A 20,987-nucleotide genomic window follows, 5' to 3' on the forward strand; every position below is an offset into this window, starting at 1 on the left:
CCAAGTTGGGAAAGAAATACAGCCACATGAGTGATGTACATGTCAGTCTTTATTTGCTTAATTTGTGCACAAAATCATTAACAAGGTGAACTTGCAATGCAGAATGACTCTTTCCCTTGTATGTGGACAAAATGAGATCCACCTTTTTTAAACAAGTGGCACATCTTTGCAAAAATGACTGACAGCATAAAGTAAAAATGTAACGGTAGGCAATGTAAGTCCTTGGATGACAGTGATAATACTCTTACAGAATGGATCCTATAACTTAAATGCTTGTGACAACTGTTAATGTCCCCGCCCCCCCCTAAAATGGGTATATAGCATTCTGGAAATGAACTCTTCAAGTTTCGTCCTGCATAATCTCCTTAAGTGCCATTTTATTGCTGAAAGCTTTCATGTTGTGCATTTATATGGCAGTGATGAACTGAACAGATAGGCAGAAAGCATTTTTCTTTTTTTTAAACACCACAGGTGATGAATAAGATGACATCCAGTTACACTGACATTCAATGACTGAAGACAAGGCTTAAGTATGCATTGATAAGGCTTCACAATGAAAGGTTTGTTTTCACGGTGGGCAAAGCAATCAGTGGCTCAAGTTTGAGGATCAAGTATCTACAGTTATTTAATGCTATAGGAATATTCAATAGTGATATAATATACAGTTTTATAGTATGGATAGGATCAATGGCTTTCTGGGCTGCATGTGTAGAACCTCCTAGGATTATTGCATGAAGGTTTTGTGATTATTCTGGTGCAAAGAAACAGACTACAAGGCATGTTAGCAACTATATAGAGATCTCCACCTTCAGACACATAGCTGCTATCAATAACAGGTCAATAAGCCCAATCTCTTGAAGTAATTTGATCCAGCCTCTGGTGTTGATGTGAAGGGACGCTTAAAGATCTTCAGAAGCCAATCCCATTAGGTCAAGTGATTTTGTGTTTGGAGAAAATTGTGGACTAGTGCCAATTTCCCAGAAGCAAAACCTCAGACATGAAAACTTTCTCAGCGTCCCAAAAGGGGGCTTGATTAGTGATCAAAAAGGATACGCTTATAAAAATCCTTAAACATCCCATGTAAGTCATTAAACGTAATGCTAGAGCAATACCTGACCCATTTCACAATTCATTCCCTTTATGTTTCAAGGTTTCCCCAGGCAAGATAAGCTTGCAGCAGGATCACAGAGAACGTTCAGTGGTTCTGCAGCGCACATGTTCTTTAGGACCTGGAAATACGTCTTTTAAATCTCTAACTGGTGAACAGTTCCTTATACAACACTGGCTAGACAGTCCACAATTCAGACTATATTTGAAGTGAATCACAAATCCATCGTTACATACAGGCACAACTACAACTTCTAAAAATATATATCTCACATAGTTTTGCAGTAAGATAAAATAAATACTATGGTGAAACAGTAGTGTTTTCCCCACACATACTGCTCTTAACGGCACTGAAACTGCCTCTATTTACAAAGCGCAATACTTACTTCAAGAAAACAAAGTCAGTCTCACAGCAAGGTTAAATTATCAAAATTATCTTTTGTTATAGTAAGAAAAAAAGCCATCTATTTAACGTGCATTGCCATGGCACAGTGAAAAGGGGTTGGGGAGGAGGAGGAGGCCGCACTTTAGATAGTGTTATAGTGTGAAAGGCAGATCAGAGGCTCCTAAGGTTCACCTGGACCCTCCAATACAGATCAATAAGAGTCATGATGGGTAGCTTCGGAGGATGGTGTCCACAGTTTGGGAGCTTTGCTGTGGGTGACAGGTTGGGGACGAGCGGTGGATTCAAGACCTCGGGTCGTTTCAATTAAGTTCATGGAGTAGCATTTGGTTTAACCTGTTGTGTGTACCAGATGGGTGGAGCATCAACACCAGTCAGAGTGTCAGGGAAGCTGGCAGTCACAGAACGGCACATTAATGACTGCTTGAACTTTCTGGCACTCGTTGCGTACTTGGCGAGCCCTGCCCATGTGGTGCACCATGCAGATTCAGGGTGCGATCACACCTACAGTTAGTTTTCTTTGGTCTGAACCACAGATCAAAACAGATCTGATTCCAGATGGACTTGTCTGCACTTTTTGCCGTAATTTACCTTCTCTGGTGTTCATACCAGTTAAGAACACATTAAGAAATAGCTGAATATGAGCGTCAGCCCAAACTGCCTTTTGCCCTTTGTTATATTTTGTTATATTAGGCTTTCCAAGCATGAGGAGCTGCTGGCTGTCAGATGTCAACATACGTCTCCTAATACCCATAAACCCTTGCGTTTTGGGGTTGTTTCCAGTAGCGGGTTCACATTAAGTTCTCACTCCTAACGAACTGCACCACAGTTCGCTTGGAAGAGGACCGAGACACCAATTTTCAGGCGTCTTGGTGCGGTACAAAGTTCAAAAGGCATTCCCACCTGAAGAAGTAAGTGCTCCAGCTTCAAATAAACCGTTCCAAACATGCTTGGTGTGAACGCACCCCAAAACAAATGCTCAGAATTCTTTGCGAACAGTATTTGACCCGGGTCAGTTTGGGGATGTGCTGCAAGTCTTTCACTGCACCCTCGCCTCCAGGAGGGCGTTGGGCACCAGCTGTACCTGCGGGGAGACGCAGCCGTTGAGGTGGCGCAGGGAGTCTACGCCCAGGTAGGCCAGCAGCAGCTCGGAGCGCCGGTGCAGCAGGTGCAGCATGTCCTCCGCCAGGCTCTCCACCGACGAGTAACGCACCTTCTCCAGGTCAAAAATGTCCTTCAGGAAGAACAGCACCTGGTCCTGAAGGAGAAGCACGGTGCATGCAAGTTAGGAATGCCCTCTGGGTAGAAAGGGAGAAGTCTGGGTAGGAATTTGCAAATGACACTAAAGTAGTTGTGTATAGTTGTTTATGAAGCAGATATCAGCATTTCATTCTCATGTTCTCATCGCTGGTGGTGAGACTTGCCTTGAAAAAGCAGCAGAAGTCATGCAGGGAGCTCTTGGGCCCCAGGAAGCCCCAGGCCAGGACGGGGCTGATTTGTTCACACACAGTGTAGAAGTGGGCGATGAACCCATCAGACACCTGAGACACAGACCAACAGGTTACTGGTTAGGACGGTATGTTCAGGTAAATGTTGATTAAAGTTACCCAAACAACTAATTTACTAGTGTAAAAAACCATCAAGATGCCAAAAACAGACAGGTATGGGATGATCGTGTAATTTTTACCCTGCAAGTATAAGCAATATAAAATGAGAGTTGTACTCTGCTAGTATTTTTGTTGACTAATACATCACACGATTAACCAACTAGTTGTTCCCACCCTCATTTATTGGGATTGAGACAAATGTGTTGCAAAGCAGTGAGATTAAAGGATATTTCCAGCATCATTTATATCGAAGACGAATGTTTCAGACTTGTACCTTCATGTGTTGTCTCTTCTGCTTCAGCACTGACCAACAACTAGATGCCACTGCCTGTGAAATACAAACGGATCAATCAGTTATAAAATGTAGTCACTTCAAAGCAAAAATAGAAATTCAGAGTGAAATTCTTTGAAAAGGCAAAATTGAAATAACTAAAGAAAATATGGAATTTAAAAGTTAATTGACCATTACTTTTCACATTGCTTTTTCCCCGCCCAATTCCATTTGCCATTTCTCATTTGCCATTTCAAACTGCCAGTTATATGCACATGTGGAGTCGTGGTCCTATCGACACTCTGGGAGGGCAGGTCTTAGTAGTTTCTATTTTGAATGTCTATTTTTCTGTTTACAATTTAATTTTCACAATGACATTTTATTGTGGCATGATTATTCCAAGCAGTACACAATAAAGAATTTAGCGATTGCATTTTAATTTAAACGCTCTTGGTCCTCTACTCAGCTGGCAATTAAATCAATTGGCAATAAAAAAATATCCATCATGGACTGCCAAAATGATGTGGGCGTATTTAAGGCATTACAGCGGGGAGGAGCTGAGCGTTTCCTCGGTTACTCACCGTCTCCTTGAAGGAGCTGTTGAGCCAGCGGTTGTTGACCACATTCTGGATGGAGATGGGTGGATTCTCCAGGTCCTCAAATGAGTCCATCAGGATGAAGTCCAGCACTATGTCATAGAAGTTCAAGTGCTTGACCTGGTGAGGACGAGTAAATAATGTTGTTGTTATTGTCATCATATAAAACGAGAGTGGGCAGTCCGCTCCTGTCAATATAATTTCCTGAAGTGATAGATAGTAGGAAAGCAGCGAGTCACAGAGTAGGAGAGACAGCAGAGTGCGGCTCCACAGACAGATGACTTTAACCATGATACCATCAATTGTTATTTTCATTACACTCATTTATTACACTGTTCTGTTGAATACTCAATTCTGATTGGCCAGTGAACACATTCTGTGGTCTGGGAAAAGTGCTTTAGGGCCACCAGCTAACTCGCTGTGTGTTATATTGACATACAAACTTCACCAGTGTTTCAACTGACATGACGTTGAGTAGATCATGACAAAGTTTTCATTTTTGGGTGAACTATTCCTTTAAATTTCTTGCTCACGGGTGACATGGTTGTAGCTGTTGAGGGAATGGTGTTATTCAATCCCCTCACCAACGATGACATCCTCCACTCTATAGACAAAATTCTGTTTGACGTTTACATGACTCGTATCAGATGATTTTTTTTTTTGTCAGTGTCGTGTGTGTATGGCAGTTTCTAGAAGATCTGTTGCAGCCTCTCAGTTCTTGTGCATCATGTTCATCATAGTTCAGTTCAAGAAGTCGTCTTACCCCGCGTGTGGCCAGCTCCACCTCTGTGTTTTCCCAGTGCTCCGTATGCTCCAGGAAGGAAATCATCTCTTCAAACACTTCCTCAAATCTCTTTGGGCTCTGGAAACCAACCGGCGACCACAGTTAGGAGGAGACGCAGTCATGGAAGAGGCAACATCTTAAGTATCTAGGTTTGTGGCGTGTTTCTTACCTTTCGTGCTTTAACAATTATGGAAGACAGTATTTTCTTTCCTGTGTCGGCCAGAAATGTCCTGGTTGCCCTCTCGCACAAAATGAGCTGGAAACAATAGATATTCTTTTATTAATACAGATTCTTTGTTTAATTAGTGAATTACAGGTTTCCCACCATGGCCCTGAGGTAAAAGTCAATGACTTTAATATTTAGCTTTCCATAACTAAGTCAGAGCATTTCCATTAACTAAAGATTTTATTTCTTCCGGGTTTGTTTATCAGCTTTTCAGCTCAGAAAAAAGGGGTAAACAGTCTGGTTTCCACTACAGTTGGGCTAACTGTGGAGAACACCACCTGAAAACCATCATCTAATGCAACGAATGTGTTAAACAAGTTGTAAAATACATTCTGGTATATTCCTATACAGTGACCCATTTGTAAACTTCCCTGGCATTTCATGACTTCCAAGGAGAATTGATCAAATTTCCTGACTTCCCCTGTCTGGTATACACCACAATTCTCTAAATTCCATAATATTCCAGAAATCCCATAACCAGTGGGAACCCTGTTATTACGCTACACCTCTATTATTCATAAGGCTCGGCCGTACCTGACACGCCTGCCGCACACAGTGCAACTTGGCCAGGAAGTCTGTGTCCCCAAGACACTCCAGCATCTCAGTTCTGAGAATGAAAACAGAGCAAAAGATCAGATTAAAATGTCTGTTGAGAGCAAAGGCTACAAAAACATGATCTAACCCAGTGGTTCAGTGGCTTGTGGCCACTTAAAACGGAGTGACACCTACTCACAACCCCCCTGTCACAGGCTGTATATGCAGAATAGTGAATAGTTCAACCAAAGATTGATTTTCCCTTTTCAGGTCGTTTCATTTGATTATCAGAGGAGGCAGAGAGGCTAAAAACTATTCAGTATTCCATAAAAAAAGGGCATAAATTAGAGAATAATCTGAAAAATACACATGATTATAAATTTGTATCGTATGTATGTAGGCATGATTTTTTCCCCATCGCATAAATTATCTCACAACCCCCTGGGAGGTCCCAACCCCCAGGTTGAGAACCACTGATATAAGCTGCCAGTACCATCCAACTTCAGTCTCAGACATGTAGTTTCTCCAATGCTGATATACTCTGTATGTCATGCAGGTGTAATCACTCACAATGTCACTTACACATTAGTACACAGTACACATCCCTCTATAAAGCTGAAAGCCGATGCATACTGTATGCCACTCAGCTGCAGAATATTCACTGTGTATAAATTGAATGTATATGTGTAGATTAATAATATACAGTCTGTTGTCCACAGCATGTTGTGGCGTTTCCTGGCACTGTATGTGAGATCCTGCTGTCCCATTGTGCATTTTAGCCAATTTAAGTGGTTCTACTATGTATTCAGTATGATGCTGTGTGTCTGTGTATGTGTGTGTGTGTGTGTGTGTGTGTGTGTGTGTGTGTGTGTGTGTTTGGGGGTGGAGATATTACCGTAGCACCCTGCAGGAGATCTTGCCGTCCTCGGCCATCTGCAGCGCCTCCTCGTAGAACGGGTGATGACCCAGAGCGAAGACACTCCTCAGCTCTCTGTGCTCCGACAGCTGAGGCAGAGAAGAGTAGGGAGGTGGAGTTATGCCTATACGCTTATGGCCAAAATAATAACACTCATTATTTTGCTAGATACTGTTATCACGATGATAAATAATGATTATTACTCTCCAATAACTGGTGATGAAGGGGGACACTCTAAATTTAAAATTATATGACTCAATATTGTCAAATTCTACTGATTCTTAATTGTGGAAACTAAAATCACTATACAATTATACATAATTAATTGTGCAGAACAAGGAGGCAAGCAGCGAGGATCCTCGTATAAACTACGGCCAATTTACAGCATAATTACAAAAACAAACCTAATGTTGCAAGCAGTTAACTGTCACAGCAAGAGGCATTATGTTTCACCTCATTTGGACTAATCTGCTCCTCTGCCACGTTTGCATACTTATTTTATTCATTATCGTTATTCATTATTATGTCTAATTGTTGTGTTATCTTATGCTTGTGCTTTCACTGAGGAGCAACATTAAAGATTGTCTTCTGTCCCATACAATGAGATGGACAATTAAAAAGGAAAAATCCATCCTCAGACACTCTTATTGTTATATATCATCAATCTGTGATGGTCAATGCATTCCGGGAGGTTTTTTGTGATGAAGTGTTGTAATTTACTTTCCATCAACCTGTCTTGTCTACTTCTATTAGTTCTATGAGTTAGTGATTTCCTACATATTCCCAGAATGCCTTTCAAAAACAACCAGAGAATGAGAATAGTGATAGCAATAGCATAGTAAAATCAATACAGCAAGATTTTTTCCAGTCAATAGAAACTGTCTTGTGGTTGCATTGCATTCTGGTCTATTGAGGCTGCTGTCAGTGGAGAAATTGGTCTCTCTGCCTCTTCTACGATGGATTTCTCTCTGTATGATTGTTGAAAGTTGGTGCAATGTCTAGAAAGGAGCCCTTGCTGTTTAATTGTGAGGGGCTGACACCAAAATCTGGCATTTACCGTTGATGATTTTGATAGAAAAAAAAAAACATCTTCTTGTGACGTTCATCAATATATCCTAATCAAGGTGACTTGTGCCGAATGGTAGGTGCCAATGGGTCTGAGAGGCTGAACTTGAAGCTCCCTGTCCCACCTAGTTCTCTCCCAAAGTCTCTCAGGAGCTTTTACCCAATTTATTCCTTCTTAAGTCATGTCTGACTTTTTATTCTTATTGGCATTTATTCTTATTTTATTGTTTGCAAAGCACTAGTTTATAAAAAGTATTACAAAAACAGATTAAGTGTATTATATTAATAATTAGCAGCAGCATCATCAGTAGTACTACTATTAAATTTTCCAAACCAGTGAGAGGCCTCCCCATCTCGTCTCAGTGTGTGGAAGCTACAGTGGAAACAGCTGCAGAGTAACAAGCTGTATATTGTGTACTGATGGAGGAATGTTGAAGGTCTATTTATAGTGACTCCTTCGCACTCAGCATGAGCACTGACCCAGTTTGACTGCTAAGAGCTCTGCCTTGATGATCAGCAAATGGCAAAGAGCAGGATGGAGGGTCAAAATCACTCTGTTCACAATTTGAAATGGCAGTTCCTAGAATGGTGACAGAACCTGAATTCTCGACAATTTCTTTGCAGACTGGATATAAGGATCTTTTTATGGCAAAAGATTTGCAGCTTTTTAATTCTGAAGACGATCCATCTCCAGAATGGATTTAACTGAAGGCGCTTAGGTGCTCACTTAAGTGTAACAGCAGAACGGTTAATCACATCAGATCGTGTGTATTTGTAATTGAAATTCAGTTAACATCCAACCCTGGTACAGAAAGCACCTCAGCTGGCAGCAGGTGGAGAGACGAGGCCTTGGTTTAAACACTTAATGTTCATTTGAAGGAATTCAACTTGGATAAGAACTTGGCAAATCAATAATTGTTAAAAAAAAAAAGAAAAAAGTGTAGTCTTGTTCTTTCTGGGTCAAGAGCATCACAGTAACACCGGATACACGGCTCGAGCCCCCACAGCGTCTTAATGAGTAAATGAGATAAGGTAAATGCCGGTCAACACTGGTGTGGTTTCCCTCCAGGAGGATCACGGCTGTTTGAATCAAGCCCCCTGCTGTGACCGAGCCGTAGTTTTGACGGCTCAAACAGGCTGAGATTACGCTGCTGGCCGGTCTCCCTTCAACTCACTGGGACTGTAGTAGGTTCATGTGGGGCTACGAAGCCTCTCGTTTAAATAATAAATAAACTACACTACTGGTTGTATCTTGGTACTCTCCTGGTCTGATGTCTAGATCTCTGTATACAAACAAGTTTAAGCTGCACAATTACAGCTAATATGATAATCTGGATAATGTGATCACCATCTTAAATCGCATTTGTTATTCTTGATGTCTGTACATCAGCATCTTGACCATTTTCAACTACAGCAGACATTCTAAATGAAATGAAAATCTTTGAATATTGGCAAATTCTACAGTTATTAATTGTGGAAACTTAAATTGCAATGTACAGTTAAATAAGATTAATTGCACGGCCCTACAACAAATTATTCACACGCTTAGAGGTATGAAACATGAGTAGATATGCACTGCATATTCACTGCATTAAACAGTCTGGGCTGTAATATTCAGTCGTGTCATGATTTTGGGGACGTTTTGTTTTTTTTGCCACCAACATTGTTCCGTTTTGTGGTGGCTTCTCTAAAGATTTGAGAGGAAGTTTGGTGTTTTATCAGTATATTTGTAGTAGAATTGAGAAAACTGACATAATGTGAGCCAAAAAGTGAGTGTAACAGTAGAATAAGCTTCAATTCCTAGATCGCCGACATTACACCATCATCTACCAGAATGTGTGTGGGAAAATTGTAATGATGTGTAGAAAGTGCTGTTACTACCTTTTTTAAGGATGTGCAGGATTTTGTGAGGTGTAAGTGAGCTGATAGGTGAAAACTGCAAATTTGTTTCATATTTGTAGAAAATCTTACAAAAAACATTGCAAGCAGAAGCTCCTGGGTGAGGAGTTTGATTGAATGATTCTCTTACCTCAGCAGCAGACACAAAGGAGTCAGTGGAGGCGATGCTTATGCTGTCTCTCAGACAGGCGTCGTCCAGCTCCTCTCTGGACAAAATGTCTACCATTTTATCTGGGAAAGGGAATAATCATATTCACATAACCAGGTCTGGAACAAATAGTAGACGCAAATAACTAGTTACAAATAATGAATTGGGCAGCAGGGTGGCATAAACCAAGAGGACCCGGGTTTACGCTGCTGTGTTGACAAGCGTCTACCTTGGTGAGTTGTCCTTGAGCGAGACACTGAATCTACCTATCAATAGTAAATGTAATAGACACACATTAAGCCAAGGTTTCAGGTGGAGGTGTAAGCAGGATTCAATTCAAATTCAAAAAGGAAAGTACTATTCCTTTTTGTGTCCTGCTGTTTTTTGTGCATCAATGAAATGCCCTGAAATTAATTTAGGTTTTTAAAATAAATTAACATAAGTTGTGACATTTAATTGTGTAAAACGGTTTGTTGACCTTAACAAGCAGAAAAGAAAGGTGCCCTAGGCTTGCAAGATTAATAGCCCAGCAGGTTTAGTGATGCAGGCAGGAATGACGAGGCAGAGCTTGAATTTAAACCTGACAGTCATACAATTTGAAAACTGTTTCCAGGTCTGGATAAGTTACAGAAGTAGTTTTGGAAATGTGAAGGAAATTTGTTTCTAACCTTTTTTTCGAACTAGTTGACTATTTAACATCAAGCTTGGTTACTGGTTGATGTATTTATGGCTGAAGGAATAATAACCTAATTTACAGATTTCCTATTTTCTATATTCCAAGTAATAGCAGTAGCAAGACAAAACAATACTTGATACACTGAAATTGGCTATTGAATTAAAAAAAACTTAGAGATGCTGACAAATATTGGTCATGGAAATTACATAATATATCATGCAACAGTAATAAAAAAAGTCATGGATTTTAATTAAAAATGATGTGCAGAAACCTTGAAGTGTGTGTGTGTGTGTGTGTGTGTGTGTAAGCCGACTCACCCTGGCTGTTGCTGTGGGACGAGGGCTCCGACATGCCCAACGCTCCCTCAAACTCCTCCTGGAGGCGGTAGGCCCTCTGCAGCAGAGACTCCAGCTTGTGGACGAACTCGGCACTGATGACGTCCTGAAACACAAAACAGTCGAGTTCAACTGTGGAAATACAGGAAGGTCGCAACACTTTACCTTACAATGCTCTTATTCCAGTAGACACGCTCATGTTTACCAACTCTGCTTTCTCTGGACGGAGCGCTCACTCGCCGCTATTTAGGAGTATTTCTGCTGCATTTCGCATTTCGATTCCTTACTTCCTGCGGGCGGAGAAGTGTCCATACCCGACACCAGAATTTAATTTGGGCAAATGGGGTGAATCTACAGAGTCTCAATTAGTGTGGATGGGACGCTCTTCTCTGTTGCAGCCCCACTTTGTGATTTAGGCTGATAAAATGGGTGCATGTTGTTCTATATAAAAATCTTGTCTAGTGTAGCTTTAATACACAGATTGATGCATTGGAATAAGGCCATTGTAAAATACTGAGACAGTCTCATCAATATCAATTAATATATTGTTGACTCACCGACCCAATGATTTTTTATTTTTTGCTTTTATTTGCCCAGTGAGCACAACCAGAATATGATAAATCTCCAGTACAGTCATACTGCAACCTGTCTGTGTTTATATTCTAGTCTAAATAGTACTCGAGTTTTAAATAGACGTTTCAAGTTAGGTGTATTATAACTTTTGAGCAGGTCTTGGCTATGTGGGCATCAGGCATTAAATGCTGGCACAAATGTTGCCTGAGGAAGTGCACTGAACACAAAACACATTGCATATCATCCATGTTTACAGCCTATATATGTTCACCTGCTCATTATGCGCTGTTGTTTATTTATGCGCTTTTGAAGCTTAGATACATTTTTGATGTTGCACAAGTAAGGTGCTTCCAATCCCTTCATTTTTATTATATCCTGTGCTATTTTGGAAGCCCTTTTCTTCCCACTGTTTTTTAACATTAGCATGCTGAAAGGAGAACATTTTGGTGAAATGCTTAATGCACCCACACAGCACAGAAGACTATTACTGTATGACAGACAACAGAATGCCAAGATGTTGATGATTAAAATGAGAATTGAACAATGCAGCTTCTACTCTTATCACGACTCCACTCCAAAAGTAGACATTTTCCTAAAACTCTCAGTTCTTCCCTGGGAATCCCCTTTAACCTAATCTTTAATACGCTTAATAAGCTTTCTGTAGAGACATACTCAGTAGGTATCCTTCTGAGAAGACTGAGCACCAGACCGGACATCTGTTTGGGTGCCTGGGCTTAACTATTTGACCTGCACTAATCCAAAAGCCTTTCAACCAGGTTTGAGAAAGCTGATGAAGTCGCTGTTATGCAACCGAACTCGGTGATACAAGTGGGTTGACAAAGTGCTACTTATTCATGTATCTAACCTTTAGGGCAGTGTTAGTGGGCAGTCCACTCCTCTTTGTTTGTTCTTTATTAAGACAGGAGGAAGGTTGAGAGGGACACAGAGTACAGAAAATGTACTCCACTAAGGGAACGTGTCGATCTCAACCTCAACACCATCTCTTGGCTCTTAAAGGGAATCTCAGGCTAAGGCAGATGCTCTCCAATCGTTTTATTTAGTGGTGCTGCAGGTTAAACTGTAATAAGGTATTTTACAGTCTGCAGGGAGATGGGCATTTTATAGAGAATAATAAAAAAATATATAAAAGAGAAATGCCCAAACATCTCAAAAGCAACATTAGGGTATCGCTTTTATGCCTGGTTAATGGTTCAACAACTGGAGATTTAAAGTGGTACTTGATGCGTGTTTCTGTTGGATCTTCTAAAGATGAGGCATGATCAGATGTGTGTTCAGATCTATTCTATATGACTTGTATATAATAATTCCACTTGTACAACTGTGTTATTGGTGAGAGTGCTTGATGGTTATCATTTAAGTCTAAAACAGTAATGACACTATGGAGACCCTTGCTGAAACACTATCAATTAACACTTAAAACAGCTAAATTTATTATCTGAGGTTTGTGACAGTTACGAGTCTTGTGTGTTTTAATGGCGTCAGAATTTGTTTTCCTTTGTCCCAAAAGGCTTCCATTTTTTCCATTTATAAAACTCTTCAAGAGGATACAGTATGTGAATATACCCAATTTAAAGTAATTTAGATGGCCAAATAAATTTTGAATTGTAACTTTAAATGTCTTAATGTGTGTGGGTTTTCACCTCCATGCTTTCCTCAGCGATGGCGTCTCCAGCTCCTGTTTTGACGGAGGCACAACTCGCATCGTCCTCAGTCTGCCTGCTCCTGAAGGTCAAGGCCTGCTCCCACCGCCTCAGAGCCTCCTCAAACAACTCCATACCTGGGACACCACACACACACACACACACACACACACACACACACACACACACACACACACACACACACACACACACACACACACACACACACACACACACACCATGAGTCTCCCAAAGAAATCAATAATTGAAGAGTTCTGTTCCAAAACGTTATGCAACCCACCAAAAAGTGACTGCCTGAAATCTACCTTTATCTAATCTAATCGTTTACAAAGTACAACATTGCGCTATCAGTCCTTTTTTTAAGGTTACGGTTCTCTTTTTTTTCAAATGGCGTTTATCTCATTGTGGAACAAATCTCTTACATTATTTCAACACATTTATTACACCATCCATTCAGGATTACAAATTTACTCAGGAGGCAGAATGTCTGTTACGGCGTGTGTTTTGTCTCTTTACCCATGAGGTACAGGTTTTCTGGTGTGGTGACGGGTATGTTGACCACATTGCACATGTCGTCATCCCCCGCTCTGTCCCAACACGTGGATTCATTCGCACAGGTACTGCTGCTGGATGAGTTGATGCTTTTTACCTGGAAGGAGACAGCAGGTAGACAGCAGAAGAACACAGTAAACCTTGAGGTAACAGTAGCAGCATCACACAACAAACACAGTGCATGTCAGCCCTATCAGTTCAGCATTCCAGTTGTGTTTCACTGAATGAGTGTATTGATAAATAGGTCTAAATAATGTCTGTGCAACTAGGTGTATTGACTCACAAGTCTAGATAAGCCTGAGAGAAACTCAGATAGTATCTGCAAATAATTCTTATTACTTTGTGAATCCACAGTACATCCATACAGGACTTTCAAATACTTCCATGTGATTATTTGAGCTTTCTGGTACTCATTGTATTAGTAAATGACATTTGAGCCAGGTCTGGTTCATTTACCAGACCTTTGAATCTATCGTGGTGTACACATCAAGCATGTTTGAAGCACTTTATCCCAATTCTGAAGCGTTTACTCCGGTTCATCTGAGTGAAAACATTGTAATTCGAACTCAAACTAAACTAACTACTAGTTTAAGTTAAACTTAAGTGAACTAAAGTTACAGAGGCTGGAATCGGATATGTTTTGCTTCCCCCTGCCACCAAAATCTCTAAACTCATGTGATGACGTGACCAAAACTTTGTCCAATAAATGAGTTACTTGTGAGTCCATGTGACTTTTGTTTAGAATCACTGGTTCGCTTGTAATTGAGCAACGTGAACCTAAACGAACCAAATAAATAAATAATAAATAAAATAAATAAATAAATAAATAAAATGCAACAAAGTAAACTTCTCCACTAAGGCTTGGACCCTATGTTTATGAGTGGTTATATTCATTTTTCTTCAGACATTTTTCCTTTCTTCACTCACATTGTGCTGCTTAGTTCTGTCATTTTTAATGAAAATACAGACAAATATACCCGTGGAAAAAAAGTGTGCTTATGTGTTACCGAAGCGAGGCTCTGCAGCGACCCAGACAGTTTTCTGTATTCTCCTGTAGTGAGCACCGGACCGCAGGAGTAGCCAGTCTTGGAGTTGAGGGAGAGGGTGATGTTCTGTTGGCTGGTGTTGTCTAGAGACAGACGAGCATACAGAGATAATGTTTACTCTCTCACGCTACATGAGCATGTGTCAGGATTACACAACGGATAAGCCATGCACGCCAACTTGACCATCGCACTAGCAAGACTATGTAAATAGCTTTTTCTGCCAATTCTGCTTCTGCTCCATTGAGCGCTGCAGCTATAACTAAAGTAAGCTGCCACTTCCACTCAGAGTCCAAAATTAACTTTTTGGCTCAGCGGCTGAGGGCTAGTAAACAAAAAATGTTACCTGCCTAGAATAATTTTTACCGCACAAAAAACTATTCACACACATTTTACATAGGAATATGTCATTTTTCACTGAAATATGTCAAAGTCAAATAGCATATAGAAATACTTTTTAATGTTTGTTTTATTCTCCTTGGAGTACCAGATTGGTGGGGTTTAGTGCATTAGGAAATTTTATTCATTACATTTGGTGTCAGGTAAACTGTCAATCACAGTAAAGTATACTAAATTGGTTTCAAAATACTTTCCTGCCACTGTTTAAACTTGTCTAAACATTCTCCAGTTATTGTCTTATCCTAGGTGACAAACCCATCTGACACACCAGGTAGTTCCAATGAATGCTGAGAATGCAAATAGTTTTTGACCCAGGTCGACTGCTCATTTGACTCCATTTAATCTGGCACTTCTTGGGATTCTTATCAGTAGTAAGTCTTTCTTAGTGAGATTAAATGAGCATTTATCTGGAGCTTGCTGCTTATAGCGCAAGGTAAAACAGGACAAGCCTTACGCGTCTCTTTGATTACATCACAAACTAACAACTAGGCTAAGATAGTAAATTCGAGGTCACAGGTCAGTGAGCCACTGGCTGTAAAATCACAGCAGGACTCCTACCTTTCTCTGGTGAGACCGGGGAGAGAAACTCGAAGCCGGCCTGCTCCCACTGAGGTGAGAGGGCCTTCTTCCTGCCCTTCCTCCTCTGGAAGTGGCGCGCCAGGAAGAGGAGGGAGACGGCACCAAAGGCAGTGGCGGCCACCAGCTTCTTGGTGCTTGTGCTGAGACTCACCTAGGGGAGAGGAGAGAGAGAGAGGAGAGCGGGTTACAGTTTCATGTTTACGTGTCTTAAAGCACCATGAGCAGCAGGTTGGTTTCCTCTCTATGTGGTTAGTATGGACCTGCCACTGTTTCACTTTTTTAAAATGAAAGCTGGTTACATGCTAAAAAGGCTGGTAGAGAAGCCAATCTTATGAGCCATAGCCGAATGCAACATTTGACTGGAGTTAAAGGAAAAAAACATCCTAAAACACTTTAACACAGTTCAAAATCAGCTATTTGCGATGTACCTCGCATTTCTGGGCCCATTTTGTTGTTTGGTGTATTTTTCTTATTCCTACAGATAACTAGCCAAAGGTAGATGATGTGGCGTCACATTGAGATATTTCCAGGTCAGCTACAATGGAGTTTCTCAAACATCAATGGTAAATGTCAGGTTTTGGTGTTTGTCCCTCAGAATCAAAGAGCGAGGGCTTCTTTCTAGAGCCGCCATTTTACACTGAAGCTCAACAATCATACAGGGAGAAATCCATCGCAGAAGAGGCAGAGCGACCAGAATGCAATGCAGCTACAAGACATGTTGAGTTTTGAGTAAGGGGCACGACTGGAAAAACTTGCTCTCTTGCTCTTGCTATGCTATTGCCATCGCTCTCTCCACCTACACGTAAAAAACCCACAGCTGAATGCAGCAAGTTCATGCCAGTTCTCTGGGGGTTGTCAAAAGGCATTCTGGGAAAAGTAGGAACTCACTAACTTAAGTAGATGTATACGAGGCAGGTTCAGGGAAAATAGGTTCACTAAAAAAGTTAAATTACAACACTTAATCACAAAACAACTGCTGGAGTGCATTGGACATCACAGACTGATGATATATCACAGTTTAAGGGTGGATTCCTTTAAATTTCCTACCCTCAGAATGCTGTATCGATATTATCTCCATTAAACAGCAATGATGAGCTGAGCAAATAGCACAAAATGTGGAAGAAAAAGTCCTGCGACCAACTGTATCAAACACTTGAAGAGATAAATTTCCTGCCAGATAACCGAGTTCAGTTGAGGACGCAAAAGCCTGAGCGCACACAAATCAAAGCGAGCATAGTGATGACATAACAGCTCTGGGAATCAGCTACCAGTCTGTCATCTAGAATTCAAAGAATCAATTTCACCCAGCGTGTGTAGCTTTTCCAAGTCTATAGATAGCTACATTGAATGATGAGGGGGATTATATACACAGACACCACTGCTGCACATTTCCACCAATTGAAGATTATATAAACGGCGAGTATAGAGCTATGACAACAGCCATAATATTGACTTGGCTAGTGAATGGGATGAGATATTGATCGAAAAACGTGCAAGAGCCCTGCAGTGTTTCCAAGTTGTTCCTGCCTTTAAAGCCTGCTACAACCAAATGTCAAGCATGTTCCCACCAGATTCCAACTGATATCTGAGGCGCTACGTGACTCCAGCCACAAACTCTGCTCACGCCCTCCCTACACACTACAAAATGAGAGTGTCAGTAGAGCTAAACAATTAATTTAAAAAATCTAAATCGCAGTATGACCATCATAGAGGCTGCAGTTAATTGCTTAAGAGAGAGAAGCGTGCAAACTGGAATTCTGAACAAGGTGTTTTAGAGCTGCAGGTAATCTTTGGTCCATGAATCAAGTACAATATTGGTGAAAACTTTTCATCATACTCAAACTCAGTAAATCCTGCAAACTGACATATATATTTAAAAAAAACAACAACTCACTTTTCTTTAAACAATTTTAAAGTTCTAAAAGATGTATGACAAGAAAACCAATCACTATTTAAATCGCAATTACACTATTCTGTCAAATAATTATAATTAGATTTTTGTCAATATCTTTCAGCCCTAGTCAATAGGACATGATACCAGTTAGTAACCAGTTTGTAAAGACCAGCAGAGAAAAAACAGTGCACAGTGCACACCATGTATAACAGAAGCCAATATATACAACTTTCACAAGTTAAAACCATTCACACTTACTAGTCCAGTCAGCCTAGTAATGCTCATGCTCACGCTCACTGGCTGCCCTTTCTGCACGTCTGTAAACACTATCCCACGTATCCCTCGAAACACTTTAACCTTCTCATTAGCCATCAAGCTGAGCTGCTGGCTGATACCTTTCCGGCAGTCAAAGCCTTGAGGTGAAGGGCTAAACTGCCCAAACAGGTAGTAATACATCTCACTAAACACACGCAGGCACAGGCTCTCCTAAGCGGCTTGGAAGGGAAACTGTGAATGGAGATGCACTGGATCCAAATAGATCAGACCTTTCAGCCAGCTCATGCTGCTTTGCCAACGCATATCTGATCACACTGCTGCTGATGAAGAAAGAATGGAACAAAGAAAGAATCCAACACTCATTTTTCTGACCTGAAATCTTGTTTGACTGCTTTTGAGAATTTTTTATGCAATGACTGCATCTCATTACATTTTAGGCTCTGTCTAATGCTCTCATCCAGAGTGACTTACAATGACTGCAACAGTACAATAAGCTAAAACTCCTAGATCAATAACAGGACAAGCAACCAATAGTAAGCAAGTGCAAGTTTCAAAGCCATATTTCATATATGATTGAGAAATGCTAGGTAAGGGATTTAAGCACTGAGAAGACTTTTTTTTGTTACTAAGGGCGTGTTCACACCAAGCGAGCTTGGGGCGGTTTATTTTGAACACGTTTTTTTTTACAAGCTCTGGTTTGCTTGTAACTGGGCAGTGTGAACCTAAACAAACCAAATACAAGATGTAAAAAAGTAAACTTTTCCACTATGGTTCAGGCCATAAAAACTTAACAGTAGGTGTAATCACACCCTAAACTGCTTCCTCTTTCTTGACCCAAATGTAAAAAAAACCCCCAGAAAAAACCTTTGATAAACATGTCCTCACCTGTGCCAGGGAGTTGTAGACGGAGAGGGGCAGGTCGACTATGCGCAGGGCAGCCACCTTGACGGACAGCTGGGAGCTAGTGAGTGTCTCATGTGTCATTGTGGCAGTCTATCCATGACTTGGCAACTCTCCTGTCCCCGTCACCATTCTGCTCTGGAAGTGCTGGAGCTGCAGAGGATGACAGGAATGACTGACATGCAATGGTTTAACCCTGGGGGCAGGGGCAGGGACAGAGAGACATGACTACATAAAGCCTCTGACATACATGCAAGTAGAAACAATACTTAAAGGAATCTTAAAAACCCTGTGTTACGGAAAACATTTTGTTCTTGCTTTATACTTGGATGTAAGCTTGGCATGAAAAAAATGATTGTCAAATGTTTGTGACAGTCAGTGATCTAAAGGAGCGGCAACAGGCAGGAATACATTTACAACCCAACATATCATTGTATACATGCCTGAACCTGGTAGCTGTCTCAATAGACAAGTGAATTAAAGGCTTTGTCTTTTTGCAAATGAAGGGCCTATTTCTAACCATCTTAAAACACTGTCACCTACTACAGCACCACATCTTATAAGCCCCTGCGTGTCCAGCTGACATGAAAGCATGCAACATCCAATTAAGTTGACAGGAGACTCAGAGCACTTGTGGTCCATCACATGATTGATTATCCTGTTTGAAGTTGAGTCTTCGTCTGAGCTGAGATTGAATCTGTGTTTTCTCAAACAGGAAGGACTAAAGCATGACTCATAAAGCACTGTTAGATGTTATGCTTAGTCCAAAGTTTCTACTGAGGAACCAAACAGAAATAAATTTAGAATTTTTCATAAGTTACAATTCAATTCAACAGATTTGAATTGATTTAGATATTCCAACAAAGGCAGAACGTGTACTGAATCCAAAGAAATTAAAGTCAACTCAGTGCAATTCAAAAACATTGATGTGTTTCCTCAACTTTATCTAAAGAGGTGTCCAATGTAGAGATGTCACATTTTAATGTATCACTTGCATTTAAAGTCAATTTTAAGCTCTATCTGCTGATTGATTTCCAGTTTGAATTTATAAGTGTTCTAAATTCACAAACAATAGATCTACCCCAATCCTGATGCATGGCATCTCAAGGAATAACCTGCATTGAAATTTCCAGATACAGATAGAGTTAAACATATAGATTTGCTACTGACAAATAAGCAACAATAAGAATATTGGCACAAGAACAGGGCTCAGGGTCATTATTTGTCTATTACCTACATCCCTGCATTATTAAACCACTGCCAGGGCTCAAGGCTCAACCTAGTTGTGTCATTATCTTTTCATTTAAAAAAAGGGTTAGGGTTAGGCTGATCATATCCATCACTACTCCCTTACAACATAGTATGATGTAACCCAAGTTATACCATTCAGTATAACACAATGGCAAGAATACGTCCCAATAATGCAGGTAACTATTTAAAGGCTTTAACTATGTGCATTTTAGACCACAAGTACAATACTGGCATCGCTGGCAACAGCAAAAGCCTCTGAAACAAACTGGTAATCAGATTAGCACATGATAAAGCAAGGAGTCAGCACCACCTGAACAGCTAACAGCTAGTTAGCTTATGCTAATATTGGCTAGCTGTGTTACATTTGTTAGACTTGTCAAACCAGCGTGAATTACACAGTGAAACAAATAAACACATCTAAAATGGCGATTCAGTAGCTAGCTCCTACTGAAATGTATAAAATTGAAGGTATAAACGGTATAGTCATTACATGTTGAGCTCTCCTCACGGCCTCCCTCTCCCTCTCACCGGTCCAAGTCCAACTGCTGCTGCGCTGCGGACTGAAGCAACACGCGCCGGTCAAAATTGTCTTTCAAAATAAAAGCCCTCTCAATGTCATTTTGATGGAGTTTACACGCCCCCGCTCGGATTCCTAAAGTATTTCCCTCTATGCTCATTTTTAGAATATGTTTAAATTACTATTACTGCAATGTAGATAGATTATACAGTAAATCCACAAAGCAGTGACAAATTATTTCTTAACAAAACCCGAACGATAATATATATATATATATATATATATATATATTGAGGGACCCTCTTCTTCCTTTTTTGTTCTTTCTCATCCTTGAAGTCCAAATTCGTCCAAATGCATTTATTTAATCCAAGTCAAGTCCCTTTGTATTTTTCTTGTCCATTAGTCCCAATGACTTGAAATGATGACAAACGTCTTTGTGAAAAGTGTAAAAGGATGGCTTGGTTTCTAAGCACATTGCCTTATGTAAGACATTTTCCTCTTATGCCCATAGAAGCTATAATCATCAAGAATTTGATGTGGTGCACAGAAACCGCCGGCCTATTTCAAAACTTGTTTCAAAGGTTTGAGGTCGACTTTCAGTGTCTGGTTTCCTGTAAAACAACCTCCAATGCATCACTCATTCAGTGCATGATGAGTGTAAAACAGCTGATCAGGACTAATCAAAATCTACAGAAAACGTTAGTCATGGCATCTTGGCTTCAAACGAGTTTGAATCAAATTGCTTCTTTAGTAA

General features: G+C 40.5%; 1 protein-coding gene across 1 annotated transcript; it reads right to left on the reverse strand.

The window, feature by feature from the left end:
- Nucleotides 1–31: 31 nt before the first annotated feature.
- Nucleotides 32–20,265, reverse strand: miga1 (mitoguardin 1). Its single transcript, XM_071924345.2, has 16 exons — nucleotides 20,207–20,265; nucleotides 18,451–18,618; nucleotides 15,375–15,546; nucleotides 14,382–14,503; nucleotides 13,339–13,471; nucleotides 12,802–12,938; nucleotides 10,550–10,673; nucleotides 9,539–9,639; nucleotides 6,424–6,533; nucleotides 5,529–5,601; nucleotides 4,938–5,024; nucleotides 4,748–4,846; nucleotides 3,970–4,104; nucleotides 3,392–3,445; nucleotides 2,935–3,051; nucleotides 32–2,768 (listed from the first exon to the last, which is right to left on the reverse strand). The coding sequence occupies exons 2-16, from the start codon at nucleotides 18,547–18,549 to the stop codon at nucleotides 2,550–2,552; spliced, it is 1,782 nt and encodes a 593-aa protein (XP_071780446.2). The 5' UTR covers nucleotides 18,550–18,618; nucleotides 20,207–20,265; the 3' UTR covers nucleotides 32–2,549.
- Nucleotides 20,266–20,987: the final 722 nt, after the last annotated feature.

The sequence above is a fragment of the Centroberyx gerrardi genome, chromosome 13, assembly GCF_048128805.1.
Source record: "Centroberyx gerrardi isolate f3 chromosome 13, fCenGer3.hap1.cur.20231027, whole genome shotgun sequence".
NCBI lineage: Eukaryota > Metazoa > Chordata > Actinopteri > Beryciformes > Berycidae > Centroberyx > Centroberyx gerrardi.